Here is a 20,558-nt window from a genome sequence, read left to right as displayed (position 1 = left end):
ATCCATCTAAGTTTGTTTAGCCCTCACAGAGACAAAGACGAGAGAGAGAGAGACGTTAAACAAAGAGAGAAAGAGAGAGATGTAGAGAGAAACGAACTGAGAGAGATGGTGAAGGGACACAACGATGACAGTAAAGGACAAATGATGGTGAAGGGACACGACAGTGGAGGGGCGCGACGCGACAATCACCGCCCCTTTCACTTTCTTTCCCGCCACACCCTCTTTGTTTCCCACAAAATTAGTCCTTTCGACCCTTGCAATGCTTGTAGAGGCAATGTCGAGTGTGCTCCGTTCAATCCCAAGCAAAACAGTAATACCTGGAAGAAGAAGATTGAGTTTCAGTAATCCAATCACCCACATCCATTGAATTTGTGTGATAAGGATGAAAACTTGATTTATACTTGCAGTTCCTATGATGACTGTTGACGGGGATTGAGTTTATGTTTGTTTACAATATAAGAGTTTGCTTCACATTTCATGTGCAAAGTTACCCATTGAAATTGAGCGCCTATTTCACTCCTCTCGCCTCTCCGTTGGCCTTTCTCAAAAAAGTAAGGGTTCAAAAAACGAAAAGAAACTGATAAGTAGAGTAAGAAGGAGACAAAAAAAATATATATATATCAAAACCACATCATTTTAACAGGCCACGGAAGCAGCCGCAGAAAAAAAAACGGCAGATGATTTGGACACCCTCATCCCTGGCATGAAGACCTAAACGCTTCTCAAAAAAAAGGATATTTTGGTCAGAAAATGAATCACAAATATCATTCACACACGTGTCAACTCGTTATCTGGTGCAGATAAGAGGCCATCGTTCTCCGAAGTTACTAGATAATCAATCTCTTATCCACCGTCGATCATTCCACTCTTCCCAATCCAAACCGTCGGTTCTCACCAAAACCAATTTTACCTCCAATCTTCATCAATTCAAAGCACTATAATTCTCTCTCTCTCTCTCGCTCTCGCTCTCGCCGGTAACAATGGCCGCTCTGCAACAAACTCCGATCACATTCCAGTCCAGATCGCCACCGTCGACTCAAATCACCGCCAAATTCAATCCTCTCAAGCCTCTAAACCTCTCGTTCTCCGGCGGTTTCTCCTCCCTCAAAATCCCCATCCTCACCGTCAAGCTCTCCGGCAAAGGCGGCGGCGCCGCAGGAGCCAAGATGGCCGACAGCGCCGCCGGAAGCTACGCCTCCGCGCTCGCCGAAGTCGCGAAGTCGAATGGAACCCTAGAAGCTACCTCCGCCGACATGGACAAGATTGACAAGCTATTCTCCGACCCTCAGGTCTACAAGTTCTTCGTAAACCCTACCATCGACCTCGAGAAGAAGCGGAAAGTGATCGACGACATCGTATCGACATCGAGTCTCCAGCCTCACACGGCGAATTTCGTCAACATCCTGATCGATATGAAGCGAATCGAGCTGGTGAAGGAGATAGTGAAGGAGTTCGAGGTGGTTTACAACAAATTGACTGATACGGAGCTTGCGATTGTGAGTTCGGTGGTGAAATTGGAGTCGCAGCACTTGGCGCAGATCGCGAAGGGAGTTCAGAAATTGACGGGAGCGAAGAACGTGAGGATCAAGACGGTGATCGATCCATCGTTGGTGGCTGGATTCACGATCAGGTATGGGAAAGATGGATCGAAGTTGATTGATATGAGTGTGAAGAAGCAGCTTGAAGACATTGCTGCTCAGCTCGATATCGGAGATGTTCAACTCGCAGTATGAGTTCTCAGAGACTTTTTTTTTTCTTTTTTTTTTTTTTGGGATTTGGGGGTTTATTAATGTATTTTGTTTTTAATTAATTTACATTTTGTTTCCAATTTATATTTTGAGCAATTGGGATGTTTCCATGAATGTTTTGGATGATTTCAAAATTAATTGGTAAATTTTGTGCGGAAATTATGAAAGTCTAATGCTAGGTTTGGTTGAGGGATTTGAGCAGGGATTTAGAAAGGGAAATAGAAATGGAAAAGATAAATAAAATGTGAATAAAATATACCTATATTTTACTTAATTTTACACACTTTTTTCCTTTTCATTTTCAAATTCCTCTCCAAATTCTAATTCCGTCGGCTGTGGTGGCGGCGATATTTTTATTTTATTTTATTTTACGTTTCGGTAGTGAAATTTTACTATCAACTAAATAAAATTCCATCCACAAATGTAAATCCAAATCAATTTCCCTTTTATTTTTGTTTTAAAAACAAGTTCGAATATTGCCAATTTCAATTGTATTATGGTAAGAATGTTGCAGTCTTTGAGATTCAAATGTCAATATTCACTTATCTTATCTTGAAAAAACCCAAATCATTTTCATTTCTTGAATGGAATGGAAATCTCCATTTCATTAATTGAAGAGTTAACCCATTATTACAATTGAATATCACCGGTCAATATGGATCTAAATCCCTCAAATGCAAAAACTACATCGTTTTGGGTAATTGAGTATCCATGAACCATAATATTACTATGGCGCTGTTGGGGAAGCTGCCAACGAGGCTATTATAGCCTCATTTGATAAATAAGCCAAAAAGTGGCACTGTTCATAGTTTTTTTTTTTTAAAAAAAAAAAATAGGCACTGCACTGGACTGTCACAGCCGGAAATTGATACATCAATGGAAAAATTACCATTTTGCCCCTTTATATCAATTTAAAAAATAAAAAGTTAGGGACAAATTTGTCATTTTAAATTTAAACATCATTTCAACACACTTTCTAATACAAGAACCCAACTAAAAATTCATCTCATCTTCCCAAACACAAAACTAAAATAGCCTACTAAAATAGCCAAAAAACCAAATAGCTTACTAAAATAGCCACTCCCCAAACGAGGCCTATAGTTGATCCACCCAAAGCCTTGTGGCATGCTTTAGAGGTAGAATTATCTAGTATTGATAAGAGTTTTAATAGGTGCTTCAAAACATCTTGATCATGTTAGTTTCTTTATTAGTCTTTTTGCTCATCTTGTACGATTAAACCATATTTACCTACTTTCGTTGATCTTTGTTGAACCAATTTTTTCAATATCAATTTCCTTCGATGGTCACATTTCTAACAGATGAATACAATAACATCAAAGGAAAATAACCACACCTGGATCCCAATGTTAGCTTCAAATATTTTCTTCACGTGGGTTTTGTTTTGAAAATAAATTTTCATCATAGGGAATGAGTGGGACTCATGTTTAAATGAGTCATCAAATTAGGGCTTGATATATGTCAAGTGGAAGTGTGAATTCAAGGTTGAAGAAGATGAGTTCATCGCTACGCTTCTGAATTTGTCAAAAATTATTGTTTCTTTAGTATTAAATTAAAGTAAAAAATGTGACAATTATAAATAGTAAAAAATTGATCACATACTGAAGTATTGACACATAATTAAAAAATAAATAGAAGATGCCTAGCATTCATAAGACTGAAGAAGGTCTAAATCCAATCTCGAATAGTATTGGAGCTATAGAGAACTCCACAAAAATAGATATAGTTCATTCATTTGTCCCTTATGGTTCATTCCTTTGTCCCTTGTCCCTCAATTATGAGCCTCTCAATTCTACCAAAATATCAATAGAAGAGTTGATATATATTGGTAGGGTTGAGTGAAACAATTAGATTGATAATTATGAATTTAAACAGTTAAATGGGGTCCAAAACTACTCCAATCATTTATAAAAACCACTCCAAGCAGTTACAGCATGAGTCGGCTTCGTCTACATCACTGTAACTGTTTTTTGCTTTATAATGGTATAAAAGATATATGTGTTGTATGGGGAGGAAATGTTCGTCGCTGTCCATACTCCTTTCGTCCAAGCTCTGAATCTATTCGATCAACCTGAGAACACAACGGCGGTGAGCTACCCAGCGGTGTATTGCTGGAAAACCCCTCCGACGATTAAGTTAGCACACACTCAGGGAGAGAGAGAGAGAGAGAGAGAGAGAGAGAGAGAGAGAGAGAGAGAGAGAGAGAAGCCGAATGAATGTAAGTTTATCTCACAAAATGATGTTCCATCCCCAACATGGGAGGCGCAGTCATGCTTATATACTTTCTGCGCTCAACTCTGTACCCATTAGTCTTTTGACACGTGGAGCTGCTCTCCCATCTGTTAGCACAAATCCAGCGAACGCCACCTAACCAAACCGTCAGACAACATTAGTGGGAACTCGACAGCCCGACGGCATCACCTCGGCCTCACACAACCGTGCTGCGTAAGGAGTCCAAGTGCTCTACTTGTCAAGCTCCATAACAACCGAGCTCAGTAACATTTCGGCAGAACCGAGTTCAAGACAGGTCGAGCCGGTAAACAGAAGGCCTTTCCCGCCAAGCTAAACGTGTGAACCATAGAACTCGAGTTGGCAGGTGATCATCTCGACCAAGTAAGCTCGGCCCAGACGCGGGACCTGATCCTTGGTCGAGCAAAACTAACACTGGACATAGACAAGTCCAAGTAGCCCGGTCCAAACATGGTCCTGGGCCTCAACCGGGTAAAACCACCTCTGGACAAGCCCAAGTTAGCTCGGCCCAAACACACTCGGCCCTCATTTTGCCCGGCTTCTACCACAGCCCAAGCCAGCCTATAAATCTCCATCTCAATTGCCCTTTAATTCCGTCCGCAAAAGCGTGACTGGGATTACATGATCCGATCGGGGTAGATTCTCCGCTGGTCTTTCCTCCGCAAGACGTTAATCGCGCTAATCCCCACGCTCAGTTTCTAGACTTGCTCGGTCGATGCCTCAACTTGTCATCTTGTCTCTTCAGTACTGACGCCACCGCCACCATTATGGACACGCGTCCATCACTTATTGGCCTCGAGCAGCCAACCCAGTTATAGACACCCCATTTTGACTGGCCCTAAGACTTGGGCACTTTCTTTTGATTATCTGATGATGACAATTAGAATGTGTTTCTCACAAAATTCTCAGTAAGAAAGATGGAATTTAAGTTTTAATCCCAACCTTCACCCATTTTTTGGCCAAACTATTTTAGACCTTAAAACCCTCTTTTCAAAATATGTTTTTTTTAAAATGTTTCTACAATGTCCCAAGGCTCTCATTTCGATTAAAATATTACACTTTTTAGTAAACCGAGTAAGGACAAAGTGGAAATAAATGGAAGTGAGGTGAACTTTTTGAAAAATATTTAAAAACATCTTCTTTATAGGTTTGGAGTTGAAGGAAATAGGAGGGGATGAAAGAAAAGTGGTTTAGGAAAAGAATGAGTATCAAATCATTAAGAAGAAAATAAGCAGCCTTCACTAAATTAGGCATTTCTCTTTGTACACTTGGAATTTAAATGTGAGGCTACCACCATTGGAAATTAGACTCCCGGGGCTTCAATTTAGACCCAAGAACCACCTTAGACCAAGTCCAAATAAGGGAGATATGCCCATTTGAAGTTGGGCTTAAGAGCAGATTTTGTTGACCCAGCCTGAGACAGCCTTCACTAAACTAGGCTAGGGCTGGGCATAGGGTCATCCGGCCCGCCCAAACCGCCCTACCCGAACCGAACCGCATGCATGTGGGCGGTTTCGCAAACACATTAGGGTAGGGTGCAGTTTGGATTTTATATAAATTTCGGGTTGCGGGTTTGATCCGCACCTGCCCAACCCGCCCGTATTAAATTAAATTTTGTTCCCCCATCTTTTAAATCTAATTGTCCATCTCTCACTCACCATCTCACTCACCTATAACAAACAAAACAAAAGAAAAAAAAACCCTAATCAAATCTAATCGGCTCCCTCACTCTCTCTCTTAGTCTCACCATCCCTCACTCACCACCATTACTGTCTCTCTTTCTCACTCTCTCATTTCTAGCAGCCGATCATTCAACATAGAAACTTTCTACACCGATCACTCTCTTTCTCATCTCATCGCACCGATCATCATCGCACAGCCGATCAATCTACTTCACAGGTAAACTCTCTCAATCTCTGTCTCTCTCTCTCCTGATCGTTGATTTTTTTTGTTTTATATATATATCAGATATATATGTCTGTGATCTGATCTGATCTGTCTCCCTCACTCTCTCATCTCATTAGTCTCACACTCATTCTCTAGTTTTGCACTGCACCGATCGACTCACACACAGGTAAGCCTCTCTCTCTCTCTCTCTCATCTCTGATTTTTTGTGGACCAACAGATCTGATTTTTGTTGTGGACCAATAGATCTTATTCGAAATATGATCTTAATTGTGATATGATTTTTATGATCTTAGTTCGAAATATTTATGATCTAATTTTTGTTGTGGACCAACAGATTTCAGTCTCACCGATCAGATTTCTGTTTTGGCCTCTATTTGGAATGTAAATATGAATCTGTTTTGATCTTAGTTGTGTCTTAGTTGAATCTGTTTGTTTTATTAATTGTGTCTATATTAAATCTGAAATTTGAATCTGGATGTTATTTAATTTTTGGAATTCAGATTGATCAACTAGGTGGAATTCAGAAAAAATAGGTAGAATCTGTTTGTTTAATTCTGAATTGAATCTGTTTATTTAATTCTGAATTTTTATAAGTTTTAGTTCATTAATTATTAATGTTGGAACATTTTAGAAAATATGAGGAAAAAGATCCAAAATAAAGATTGACAAAATGGGAGAAAAAAAATGTTTAAAAATAAATTCTTGGAAAAAAAGTTCAATCCGCAAACCGCCCGCACACCCGCGAACCCTATCCGCACAAACCGCAAACCGCATTGTGGGCGGTTGCGGGTTGATTTTTTCTCAAACCGCATAGATGCGAGCGGGTCCAAACCGAACCGCAAACCGTCCTAAACCGAACCGCGGACACCCCTAAACTAGGCATATCTCTTTGTACATTTAGAATTTAAATGTGAGGCCACCACAATTGGAAAGTAGACTTCTGGGGCTTCAATTTAGACCCAAGAACGGCCTAAAACCAAGTCCATATGGAGGAGATATGCCCATTTGAAGTTGGGCTTAAAAACAGATTTTGTTGACTCGGCCCAAAACATCAATAGCCCATTTTTCTTGGTTTTGATTCGGTTGGGACAACCCATTTACCTATTTTCTGAGCCATTCAAGTGCATCCACTCATCCTCCTCTATACCTAATTATCCCCCATTGTCAAAAAGAGGTTTTGTTTGCATCCATAAAGGAGTATCCCATGCAACCACCTTGAAAATTTGCCCTCCTATTACATTCTTGTCTCTCATCTTGTCTCCCACTTTGTTTTTGACCTTTAATCTCCCTCATTGCCTATATAGAATGATCATATTGTAAGAGAGAAGGAGGACCACGAAATTGAAGAGAAATGAGTGAAAAAAGAGTGAAAAAAATTGAGTTTTTGAGCCAAAAATATTTCTATCTTCCATATACACTCCATACCTTCCATAGCTACTGAAATTCCTCATTTCCATACACCAAAACCACTCCAAAAATTCTGATATAGCCAAAGATCAATTGTCTTGATCATAAGGAAGAGTGTTTAGTGATTGAAAGTGAGAAAAACTAAAGAGTTAGCCACTTTTTATACCACAAACTCCATAAGCTCCATAATTTCGAATTGAGGATTTGAAAACACACTTCCTACACTTGAGGGTGATCAAGAGGAAGTTTGGAAATCAAGAAGTTCAATCTTTCTTTGGAAGGTGAATTGTTAGTCTTTCATTTTCTTATATTTTATATCTTATATTTATTTTCTTGCTTCTTATTTCATTGTATTTTGTTATAATCTAAGTGGTTTGTTTATCTCATATTTATTTTCTTACTTTATATTTCATAGTGTGTTGTTATAATCCTAGTGGTTTGTTTAGCTCATAATTATTTATTTATTTATTTATTTTTATTCGTATGCTTTAATTTCATATTAGTTTTGTTGTAATCTTACATGTTCTACCTCATTTTTTTTTTCTGTGTATTAGTCTCATATTAGTTCTGTTGTAATCTTGCATGTTCTATCTTATATTTGTTTTATTGCTTTAGGTTTATGTTGTGAGTTTGCACTTTTTATTTTATTTTGTATTTGTTTTCTTGTTTTTTTTAATCTAATCGGTAGTGGTTAGTTGAGCTACCTACATATTTTTTGTTTGTTCCTTTTCTTGGTTTCGCAACAAGACAGGTTTTGCTTGGCCTAGTTGGCCGGCCAGTTAACTTCTTCCGAACAAGATGGCGTAATCTCCCAATATTGACCAATTTCCGCCAGCGGTTCTAAAGAACTTGAAGCTTTTATTTTATTTATTTTTTATTTTGAGTGTATTGTGAGGTTTTTATTTTGTTGTAATATTTTCCTCATCCTTCTCTAATTTGATTTGTAATTATTCTTTAAAATGTTGTAATAATTTCCCGCCCCGCTTCTTTCTATCCCGTTCTTTTACTTGCTTTCCTTATTTGTACATAAACATCATATTTATTTTTCATCATAGTTATGCTTTGCATCCATGTTTCATGCATCTTGATTCGGCTAAGTTTGCATTTGTGGATTTAATCAATTCCTATGTGATTATGTGCGCTACCTCATGTTCTTGAGATGATTCACATATCATATTTTAGAAGCCGAATCTTTAGTTACATCTCATGAGTGAATTGCATTAGGATTTTGTATATAAGATCATGCATATTTTACTAACTTTGTTTTGTAGCTTATTCGTGGGACGTCAAACATGTAAGTTTTTATACTTTAGCATCCCGTTTGTGTGTGCTTTTCTTACTATGTCTAGCATTCTACTATGAGGCTATTTGCTTATGTGATGTAACTCTATGAATGCCAGTGGATGGAGGTTGTGTCGCATAATTTGGAATGATGTTGATTTTTCGTGCTTGTAAACTCAATTTATTTGGGTTGTACATCGTCAAAACTCTTTCAAAATGCATGATATCAAATTGTTCCAAAAATGAATGGTATAGTCTATATTTGTATGCTTCACATAGTAAATTTTAGGATTTATTAACTAATCAGAACATGAACATATAAATAAAATAAAATTCATATAATGGTTAGTAAAGGCCGATCTTTGATTGGATGGGTGGGGGTGCTCATTATTGACCTTCCCCTCTCATACCTAAGGTTCCGAGCCAAGCATCCTTGGTTACGACGAACAGTGGCTTTGGCACGAGTCATGGGTTTCCTAATTTTTCCAAAATAAATTTTAGGTGGCGACTCTGAGATCTGATGATGCAGTCCATTCTTGACAAAATTGCAATAAAATGGATTTTCAATAAAAGTTGCCAAATCTGGACTCTCATCTATGTTTTACATTGCACTCGTGAGACTAAATCAAAGAGATCTCGAGGGTCCGAACTGTTTAATGCGCGCGGGTACCCCCCGGACATGTTACAGTTTTTGGCGACTCTGCTAGGGACTTATGAAACCTTTACTCGAACTCCATGATATGACTTTTAGTTTCAGTTATATGTTTATTGCATTGCTTGCATTGGTGTACTTAAAGTTCCTGTGTTGCTCAGATACTGGTGGGAGCACAGGCATACTTTTTGTGACATTACACCTATCTCTACGTTACTTTGGAGGCCTTGTGTTATAATCTTTTGAGATCTGAAAGTTCTCAAACTTTGAAGAGAGGCTAATATTGACTCTTCTGAGTTCCTAAGATCTTCATTGGTTATGACCCAAAGGACTCTTTGGTAATGCCATCTTGACTTTAACCCTTAGAGTAAAGCCAACATTGTACATATAATGAGCTATAACACCTTTCAAAATTATGACAGAATGCTCTCCCATTTCTAGGATATATGATGCCGTTTGTTTGAATAGTGAAACCCTAGATCATTTCAAACTTAGGACAGGGTAACCCTAGCCCCCATAGGGGTGTTTGTTCTCTTTCTTGCTATGTGTTATATGCAATGTATGGGAATTCTTAGATTCATATGAGTGGTTCAGTCATTTTGTGGGGTTGATTTTAGTTTTTCAACGTGAGTTAGCAGTAAACAATTGAGCTGGGATGCTAATAAAATTCTGATTGGGGGTCCCGTTTTGTTTCAGCAAGGTAGTCGGGCACTATAGCTTTCGAAAGGTCTGATATCCCCCAAGTTCTGTGGACTCACGTTGGTAGAGTTTGCAAAAGTGCAGATTTGGTTCAAGGTCAGCCAGTGTTAGTTTCTTTACCGCCAGCTACACGAAGAAAAGCAAAAGCTTCATCAACTGTCCAGAATACCCCTTCTTGACCTGCTAGATCATTACTATTCAACTCACCAGAATTAGTGATGGCTCAGATTCCAGAAAATATAGCAGACACACTATTGGCCCTTCAACGGAGCATGGATACCGTTGCCACTACGGTTACTGCCTAAGGCACTACTCTTGCAGAGCTGCAACGCTCATCTAGGGCGTTCATTACTCAACCACCTCCGGTGACTCATCGAGTTCCACCTCCATCGCCACCAGCTGACGAGTTTCCCGAACTTAATTCATCAGAAGACCTGAGGATTCCCGCACAAACTTCAGAAGGATTATTTCCTCTTCCACAACCAGTGGAAGGGTTCCTTCCCTCTGAAGCACCTGAGTCTGACTCAACTATGTTGAAGCTGGCCAAGTTGGAAAAACTTTTCAAACAGGCACAAGGAGTTAATTCAATCCCGGACATCGAAGGTGGGTACACTGAGAGAGCTGTGAAGTTGCTAGAACGGTTCAAAATGCCACACATTGATAGGTTTGATGGCTCCGGCGACCGAATGGTGCATATTCGCCTGTTTTCTGATGTCTTAAAGCCTATGGGTTTGACTCGTTCGCAAAAGCTCTCTTTATTCGGGCGAACTTTGTCAGGAGTGGCTGCCATCTGGTATGCCAAGTTAGAGGACTCGGTAAAACAATGTTGGGAAGAGTTGGCCGAGGCCTTTATCACCCAGTATGCTTATAACACCCAGATTGAAGTGACTATTCGGGAATTAGAGGCCACTCGTCAAGAGCCCAATGAAAGTTTCGTAGCCTTTATCACTAGATGGAGGGCAAAAGCAGCAATGATGACCAACAGACCACCTAAAAAAGACCAAATATGTATGATAGTCAGAAATTTTCATGGAAAGATGTTACGAAAAATGATATTCCTCCCGCTCTTTACTTTTAATGACTTAAAGAAGATAGGGGTCCAAATAGAGGATGCTATCAAACAGGGAGTCATCATGAACAACAAGGAACCTATTCGGAAGCCAGTGGTAGCACAGTTGTGAATCCCTCTGAAATCAACTTGGTTGCCACCACCACTAAAATAGCCGACCCATTTGCCAATGCCAGTCCACAAACCACCAACTTAACCCGAACCAGAGTCAGAACCTTTAACCCTCTCTACATGTCCCTAACCAAAGCTTTGAAAATCTTGATAGAAAGAGGGTATCTCAATAGAAAGAGGGTATCTCAAAACTCTGGATCCTTGACCTCTTCCCGAACCTCTCCCAGCCAAACATGACCCTACCAAACATTGTGCTTTCCACTAACAACCCGGACATGACACAGACCAGTGCTTTCGTCTCCGTCATGAGATCCAAGATCTCATAGACAATAAAGTCATAGCTCCCCCACAACCACCAAAACCCAACGTCACTATAAACCCGTTGCCGCCCCATGACAGAGTTCAACCACCTCCTCATCTTAACCTCATCCATACACTTTCATCTACCTTTAACCCCAGTATCTATATCACACCCACCCATTTACCCAAGCCTGAGGTGTTCATTCCAGAAAACACGGACTTGTGTATGATGGATGCACCTGAACCCCAATCGGCTCAACCCCAGAAACTTGAACTCCCTAATAGTCTAATTCCAGTCCAACCTACTCCAAAGAGCCCGGTCCAACCAGTTCACCAGGACCAAGTCGGTTCAAATACCTCGCAGGCCCCAATAGCCGAACCCATTACTTCTAAGTTGTTGAGCATGATTGAAGATCTTCAGAGCATTGTGGCAGACTTAGCCTTTGGGATCTTGGCTCCGTCATCGACCACATCATGTGCCAGGAATTTCACGTCAAAAAGCTCCCTAATCTTGGGGCGAGCTACAATTGGAAAGGGCCAACCCGAAGGTATCTTAAGTCTAGGTGATGATATGTCAACAACAAGTGGACCTCACTCCGATACAACAACCCAATTCCTTGGCAAAACTGAAGCAAGTGGCAAAAATGAAGCCGGGGTAAGTATTGTCCTTGTGCATATCTGCAACGGGCTATTGAGGTTTTAAAAGTCAAAGGGTTGAACAAACAGCAAGTGCTTGCAATTGTTACAAAGATTGTGGATGACACTTTTGTCGCTCAAATTGGGAGCATTTTGATCCAAGGGGTAAGCCATAAAAAAGGATGTTGCACCAGAAACACCCCTTCTAGCTCCAGTACTACACTCGTAAGAGATTATCAAACCTAGTCAACACTTGCTGACCCGTCTGTCAATACTTCCAAGACTGGTAACCGCATTTTTAATCCCCTTTACATGACCTTGTCTAAAGCTCTCCAAATCCTGATAGGAAAAGACCATCTCAAACCCCTTGATTGTCGACCCCTCCCTGATCGCCTTCCAGCTCAGTATGATGCTACTAAGTATTGTGCCTTTCATCAGCAACTTGGCCATGACACTGATCGTTGTTTTCGCCTTCCCCATGAAATTCAAGACCTGATTGACAACAAGACCATCACTCCACCAGGTTCTACAAAGTCTAACAGCACTGGGTTAATGAACTTGGGGGATAGCTGGTCTGGTGATCAGAGGTGAACCACCTGCTGATGGCACGCATTTTACTCTAAACATGGTGGATGGCACGCACTGAGCAAATTGGAAATGTTTTTTGTACTTTCTAAACTGAGTGTTGAGTCATTTTAGTGAGTCAGAGTCTGTTGATTTCGGGAGTGCTAACCTAGACGTTTCTATCCTGTCTAGGTCTTCTTTGTCATTTTCTTTTGAGTCTGTTGTAAAAAAGTCTGTTGTCATTATTGAGTCATAGTCTCATTTCAATAAACAAAAAAAAAAAAAATGCCATAGAGTCTGTCTACTTCTCTGTGCCTTTAAATCATAGCATTGACCAAAGTTTTTCAAAACTTTTTCCAACACTTTGATAAAAACAAAGAGGAAGAATTTCCTCAGGATTTGCAAAGTTTTATCAACTGAGAGAAAAAGAGAGGTGTGCTAAGCCTTTGATGAATAAAATCATTTTTGTTAATGTGGGTACTGAGAAGGATCCTGGCTTGGTCCAAATTGGTTCTATCTTGTCTTCGTAAGAGTACGAGTGATTAGTCACTTTGTGAAAAGATTTCAAAACTGTTTTTGCGTGGTCCTACGAAGACATGCTTGGAATTGATTATACAGCATAGGATCCCTCTTGACTTAAGGTCCGACCTCCTTAGCTCCTTAGCTTTCAAACCATGATTTGAAGTATTCCATGATCAATCAAAGTGTAAGGCTTGCGTAGCCGAATTGGAAATAGTCCTTGAACTAGGGGCCATGATGTGATTCAAATGGAGGCAACCCTTCAACTAGGGGCAATAAGGTCGAATGCGATTCATATTTGAAACAGCCCTTGAACTAGGGGCAAATGTGTAAGGCTTGCATAGCTAAAATGGAGGTAGCCCTTGAATTAGGGGTAATAAGGTACTACCCTTGAGAGGCTCACTGGGTTGAAAACCCGAAAGGGCGACCCAGGCAAAAGTTAGAGTACAAAAAAAAAAAAATGAAAAGCTCGCAAGGTTGAAAACCCGAAAGGGTGACTTTGGTAAAAGTTAAAGCACAAAAGAAAAGTGTCAATACCCGAGTGAACCTTAGCCAGAACTATGTAGGGCCTGTGATTCAGATTGGAAGCAACCCTTGAACTAGGGGCAAAAAGGTCGGATATGATTTAGATTTGAAGCAGCTCTTGAGACTAGAGGCAAAAGGTTGGATGTCCACTACACTAGGGGCAACACTGGGGGCAAATTCAAACCTAATTAGCCTAGTCCCTACATCATCATATCTACTGGTCAAGTGTAGCAGTCGTTCTTATAGATGGCCTAGAGATTTCACACCCAATCAACATGGACAAGTTAGAATGAAAGTAACTCTTGAGAGGCTCGTTGGGCTGAAAATCCGGAAGGGCGACCTAGGCAAAAGTTAGAGCAGAAAAACAAAAAAATAGAAACTCAAAAGAAATAAAAAAAATGAACAAAATGAAAAACAAAAATAAAAAATGATAAAAAGCTCGCAAGGTTGAAAACCCAAAAGGGCGGCTTTGGCAAAAGTTAGAGCACAAAAGGAGAGTGTCAATACCCGAGTGAACCTTGGCTGGAACGACGATGGCCTGATTCCTATCTTTGGGATACGTAGGTAGCTTCATCTTGAAGTTCGGCCCTAATAATTTTTTAACTCATTCATTTCGTCTGGTGTATCTTTAGTCGACTTGGTTGTCCTATCCACATTTTCTTGTTTGTCTTCAGTCTGGTCGATTCAGTTGGTTCGATTAATTTTGGCTCCGGTTTGGTTTGGCTCAGTTCGATTCGGTTCAGTTCTCGGCTTCATTCGGTCCAGATTGGCTTGGTTCGGTTATCACCATCGATTATCTGGCTTGGGACTATGCATCCCAATGGTTGATTCCATGTTAGTTGAGTAGTGACCATTTTCAAAAATGGGTTTTGATTAATTTGAATGAAGTTGACTAATTTTTCTCGAAAATTGTTCCTTTTTGCAAAACTTGGACCATTCTTTGGATTTGAAAAGGGAAAATTTTCAGTGCTCACAGTTTAGCTTACATGATTTGAAACAAAAAATGGAATAAGTATGCTAATCTAACTCTCATGTTGATCAAAATATTTTTACAAATAATCAAGAAAAAAAAAAGGCAAGGCAATAAATTAGGGGCATAGTTGAGTAAGTGATTCTGTCTTCTCCTTCCGCTCGAATCAACTCATCAGTGTATATAAGTGTGTATTCATACCGATCAGTGTATTTATACCAGTCAGGGTATTCATACTAATCGGTGTATATAAGTGTGTTCCTTTTATACCAGTTAGTGTATTTATACCAGTTAGGGTACTCATACCAGTCAGCGTATAGAAGTGTGTTTGGATTATTTTGGCTTCGTTTTTCTGGCGTTAAGTTAGTTTTATTTTTATTCAAGTCAGTATGGATCAATGTCCAATTCAAAATTCAAATTTCAATCATTCTCAAATTCAATCAAAACAAAATTATTTTCAAACTCAAAGTGATATGCCAGTCACGTCATTGATGAGCAAAAAAGAAACTGATTTTGTTACAGTCAGGGGATAATATCCCCGATTACATAGACTCCAAAAACAAAAGAAAAAAAAGAAAAAGAAAAGAGAGAAAACAACAAGGCCAGAAAAGATATATCCGTATATATCTGTGTATATATCCGCCTCTGTTTGTGTATACGTCTGTATATGAATATATGTATACCGTATGTACATATTTGTGTATATTTTGTTTATATCGCACGATCACATCTGCACCATGCATCTATCGCACGATCATAACCATATTGTGCATCTATCGCCAATAAAGCACCTACCGCACAATTTTAATTTCATCGCACTGTCTTGTGCATCAATTCAACCGCACTATCTCGCGCATCGCTGCACTTTTACTTCCATCGCACTATCTTGTTCAATTTCAATTCTATCGCACTGTCTTGTGCAAATTCAATTTCATCGCACTGTCTTGTGCAAGTTCAATTCCATCGCACTATCTTGTGCACTCCCGTGGTCTAGGAGACTTTAAATCCTCCAAAGGTGCAATTCCTTTGGTGTTTGTCGTGCCCGAACAGCTTCAAGCGGTTTGGTATAGCCGCTTGGCTGTGTTTGCAATGAGTTCCTAGGAGATCAACTGAGACGGTGGAAACTAGAGTTCGAATGGCAATGCCTAAAACGCAAAAGGTTCAGGATTTTCAAGACTAAAGTCTGGTTTAAATACTCAGAGGTGTATCCCCGGCTTGAAATCTGCATGGCAGCCCCATAGGTTGAGGTAGCGTGTATGCGCCTCAATTCTGGATACTGAATCAACCTAGTTTGTCACCCGTTGGAGAATAGGGAAAATTGTGTATCAAATACAGTTAGGTGTGCCTGTCTGTTTATGTAACCCCTTCTCTCATTTGTGTGGTATGCACATTTGAATCTGATGCAACCCCTTATCTCATTTGTGTGGTATGCACATTTGAATGCGATGCAACCCCTTCTCTCATTTGTGTGGTATGCACATTTGAATACGATGCACTTTTCTCTCATTTGTGTGGTATGCACATTTGTATGCGATGCACCCTCTTCTTTCGCGGTCTACGAGACCTTAAATCCTCTAAAGGTACAATTATTTTGGTGTTTGTTGTGCCTAAACGACTTCAGGTGGTCTGGTATAGCCACCTGTCTGGTTTGCAACGGCCAAATCGACTGAGACGGTAGAAACTAGAGTTCGAATGGCGATGCCTAGAACGCAAAAGGTTCAGGATTTCCGAGACTAAAGTCTGGTTTAAATACCCAGGGGTATATCCCCCGCTTGAAATCTATTTGGCAGCCCCATAGGTTGAAGTAGCTTGTATGCGCCTCAATTCTGGATACTGAATCAACCTAGTCTGTCACCCCATTGGAGAATAGGGAAAGTTGTATATGAAATACAGTTAGGTGTGCCTGTCTGTTCATGCCACCCCCTCTCTCATTTGTGTGGTATGCACATTTGAATGTGATGCACCCCCTTCTTTCATTTTTGTATCCAATGCACCCCCTGTTATGTTTCCTATCATTTGCACGAGGCTTGCCTCCCATGTTGCCATCTTCATATCTTTATCATCACTCCATGACATTGCATTGCATTGCATACATCATGAATTTTCAAACAACTGGCTTCGCGAAGTGTGTAAGTCCAACCTTCAAACTGCATTTTGAGCATGTCACTGGCATTCTGCCCTTGAACTACGCTGGTTTGATTCCTTGCAAAGGGATACGTAGGCAACCTTCGGGTTCAACCACTTGCATTGCATCTTGTTTGTTTGCCCAAGTCTTACGGCCTTGTCAAAAGGGTCGTCTTTGAGCTTTGACATTCATTCACGTCATGAAATGACTTTGAGCTCTGTCAAAGAGGGGCAACTGTAGATACCCCATTTTGACCGGCCCTAAGACTTAGGCGTTTTCTTTTGATTACCCGATGATGACAATTAGAATGTGTTTTTCACAAAATTCTCAGTAAGAAAGATGGAATTTAAGTTTTAATCCAAACCTTCACCCATTTTTTGGCCAAACTATTTTAGACCTTAAAACCCTCTTTTCAAAATATGTTTTTTTTAAATGTTTCTACAATGTCCTGAGGCTCTCATTTCGATTAAAATATTGCACTTTTTAGTAAACCGAGTAAGGACAGAGTGGAAATAAATGGAAGGGAGGTGAACTTTTTTCAAAAATATTTAAAAACATCTTTATAGGTTTGGAGTTGAAGGAAATAGGAGGGGATGAAAGAAAACTGGTTTAGGAAAAGAATGAGTATCAAATCATTAAGAAGGAAATGAGCAGCCTTCACTAAATTAGGAATTTCTCTTTGTACACTTGGAATTTAAATGTGAGGCTATCACCATTGGAAATTAGACTTCCGGGGCTTCAATTTAGACCCAAGAACCACCTTAGACCAAGTCCAAATAAGGGAGATATGCCCATTTGAAGTTGGGCTTAAGAGCAGATTTTGTTGACCCAGCCCGAGACAGCCTTCACTAAACTAGGCATATCTTTTTGTACACTTAGAATTTAAATGTGAGGCCACCACCATTGGAAAGTAGACTTCTGGGGCTTCAATTTGGACCCAAGAACCGCCTAAATCCAAGTTCATATGGGGGAGATATGCCCATTTGAAGTTGGGCTTAAAAGCAGATTTTGTTGACTCGGCCCAAAACAACAATAGCCCATTTTTCTTGGTTTTGGTTCGGTTGGGACAACCCATTTACCTATTTTCTGAGCCATTCAAGTGCATCCACTCATCCTCCATTATACCTAATCATCCCCCATTGTCAAAAAGAGGTTTTGTTTGCATCCATAAAGGAGTATCCCATGCAACCACCTTGAAAATTTGCCCTCCTATCACATTCTTGTCTCCCACCTTGTCTCCCACTTTGTTTTTGACCTTTACTCTCCCTCATTGCCTATATAGAATGATCATATTGTAAGAGAGAAGGAGGACCACGAAATTGAAGAGAAATGAGTGAAAAAATAGAGAAAAATTGAGTTTTTAGGCCAAAAATATTCATATCTTCCATATACACCCCATACCTTCCATAGCTACTGAAATTCCTCATTTCCATACACCAAAACCACTCCCAAATTCTGATATAGCTAAAGATCAATTGCCTTGATCATAAGGAAGAGTGTTTAATGATTGAAAGTGAGAAAAACTATAGAGTTAGCCACTTTCTATACCACAAACTCCATAAACTCCATAATTTCGAATTGAGGATTTGAAAACACACTTCCTACACTTGAGGGTGATCAAGAGGAAGTTTGGAAAGCAAGAAGTTCAATCTTTCTTTGGAAGGTGAATTGCTAGTCTTTCATTTTCTTATATTTTATATCTTATATTTATTTTCTTGCTTCTTATTTCATTGTGTTTTGTTATAATCTAAGTGGTTTGTTTATCTCATATTTATTTTCTTACTTTATATTTCATAGTGTGTTGTTATAATCCTAGTGGTTTGTTTAGCTCATAATTATTTATTTATTTATTTTTATTCGTATGCTTTAATTTCATATTAGTTTTGTTGTAATCTTGCATGTTCTACCTCATATTTTTTTTTCTGTGTATTAGTCTCATATTAGTTCTGTTGTAATCTTGCATATTCTATCTTATATTTGTTTTATTGCTTTAGGTTTATGTTGTAAGTTTGCACTTTTTATTTTATTTTATATTTGTTTTCTTGTTTTTTTTTAATCTAACTGGTAGTGGTTAGTTGAGCCACTTACATATTTTTTGTTTGTTCCTTTTCTTGGTTTCGCAACATGGCAGGTTTTGCTTGGCCTAGTTGGCCGACTGGCCTATTTAGCCAGCCGGTTAGCTTCTTCCGAACAAGATGGCGTAATCTCTCAATATTGACCAATTTCCGCCGGCGGTTCTAAAGAACATGAAGCTTTTATTTTATTTATTTTTTATTTTGAGTGTATTGTGAGGTTTTTATTTTGTTGTAATATTTTCCTCATCCCTCTCTAATTTGATTTGTAATTATTCTTTAAAATGTTGTAATAATTTCCCGCCCCGCTTCTTTCTATCCCGTTCTTTTACTTGCTTTCTTTATTTGTACATAAACACCATATTTATTTTTCATCATAGTTATGCTTTGCATCCATGTTTCATGCATCTTGATTCGGCTAAGTTTGCATTTGTGGATTTAATCAATTCCTATATGATTATGTGCGTTACCTCATGTTCTTGAGATGATTCACATATCATATTTTAGAAGCTGAATCTTTAGTTGCATCTCATGAGTGAATTGTATTAGGATTTTGTATATAAGATCATGCATATTTTACTAACTTTGTTTTGTAGCTTGTTCGTGGGACGTCAAACATGTAAGTTTTTATGCTTTAGCATCCCGTTTGTGTGTGTTTTTCTTACTATGTCTAGCATTCTACCATGAGGCTATTTGCTTATGCGATGTAACTCTATGAATGCCAGTGGATAGAGGTTGTGTCACATAATTTGGAATGATATTGATTTTTCGTGCTTGTAAACTCAATTTATTTGGGTTGTACATCGTCAAAACTCTTTCAAAATGCATGATATCAAATTGTTCCAAAAATGAATGGCATAGTCTATATTTGTATGCTTCACATAGTAAATTTTAGGATTTATTAACTAATCAGAACATGAACATATAAATAAAATAAAATTCATATAATGGTTAGTAAAGGCCGATCTTTGATCGGATGGGCGGGGTGCTCATTATTGACCTTCCCCTCTCATACCTAAGGTTCCGAGCCAAGTATCCTTAGTTACGACGAACAGTGGCTTTGGCACGAGTCATGAGTTTCCTAATTTTTCCAAAATAAATATTAGGTGGCGACTCTGAGATCTGATGACGCAGTCTATTCTTGACAAAATTGCAATAAAATGAGTTTTCAATAAAAGTTCCCAAATCTAGACTCTTATCTACGTTTTACATTGCACTCGTGAGACTAGATCAAAGAGATCTCGGGGCTCCGAACTGTTTAATGCGCGCGGGTACCCCCCGGGCATGTTACACCAGCCGTCTCTTCATATTCGAATTTTGGTGGTTCTTTTCTCCTATAAACACGCCACTTGCCCCCTTCACATTTTCTTCCTTACTGTCTCTCCTCTATTCCAGACGACTCGTCGCAGTAGTGCCCTCTTCTCTATCAAACACCTTCCTAGCAATGGACTGACTCTGTGCTCGAAGATTCGACTGTCGCCCTCATTCTGGTAAGTTATTCGAATCTCTTCATTGCTTTTTTATTTGGTATTTCACATTTTAGGGCATAAAAGCCGTAGGTTTTAGGATATAGCTCCCCAAAACCCTTCTCTGCCCCTGCTCTGTTTACTGTTCTTCAACTTCAGTGATGAACACGCGAGGATCTGGGATAGACCGGGCTGCAGGTCTTCTTTCGATCCCAAAAAGCACCGAAACCGAGCAAGT

At 39.4% G+C, this 20,558-nt stretch overlaps 1 protein-coding gene across 1 annotated transcript; it reads left to right on the top strand.

Moving 5' to 3' along the window:
• The first annotated feature begins 510 nt into the window (after positions 1 to 510).
• LOC114300866 (ATP synthase delta chain, chloroplastic) lies at positions 511 to 1,907 on the top strand. The gene has a single exon (XM_082874361.1). It carries the CDS (start codon positions 981 to 983, stop codon positions 1,731 to 1,733), a length of 753 nt encoding a protein of 250 aa, XP_082730487.1. The 5' UTR covers positions 511 to 980; the 3' UTR covers positions 1,734 to 1,907.
• The last annotated feature ends 18,651 nt before the right edge of the window (positions 1,908 to 20,558 follow it).

This window comes from Camellia sinensis, chromosome 6, assembly GCF_055761805.1.
Source record: "Camellia sinensis isolate YWXY chromosome 6, ASM5576180v1, whole genome shotgun sequence".
NCBI lineage: Eukaryota > Viridiplantae > Streptophyta > Magnoliopsida > Ericales > Theaceae > Camellia > Camellia sinensis.
This window is presented reverse-complemented; position numbering and strand designations above follow the sequence as displayed.

What these genes read in the sequence shown, in the direction of transcription:
- LOC114300866 (XM_082874361.1), top strand. Translation starts at nt 981, where the DNA reads ATGGCCGCTCTGCAACAAACTCCGATCACATTCCAGTCCAGATCGCCA.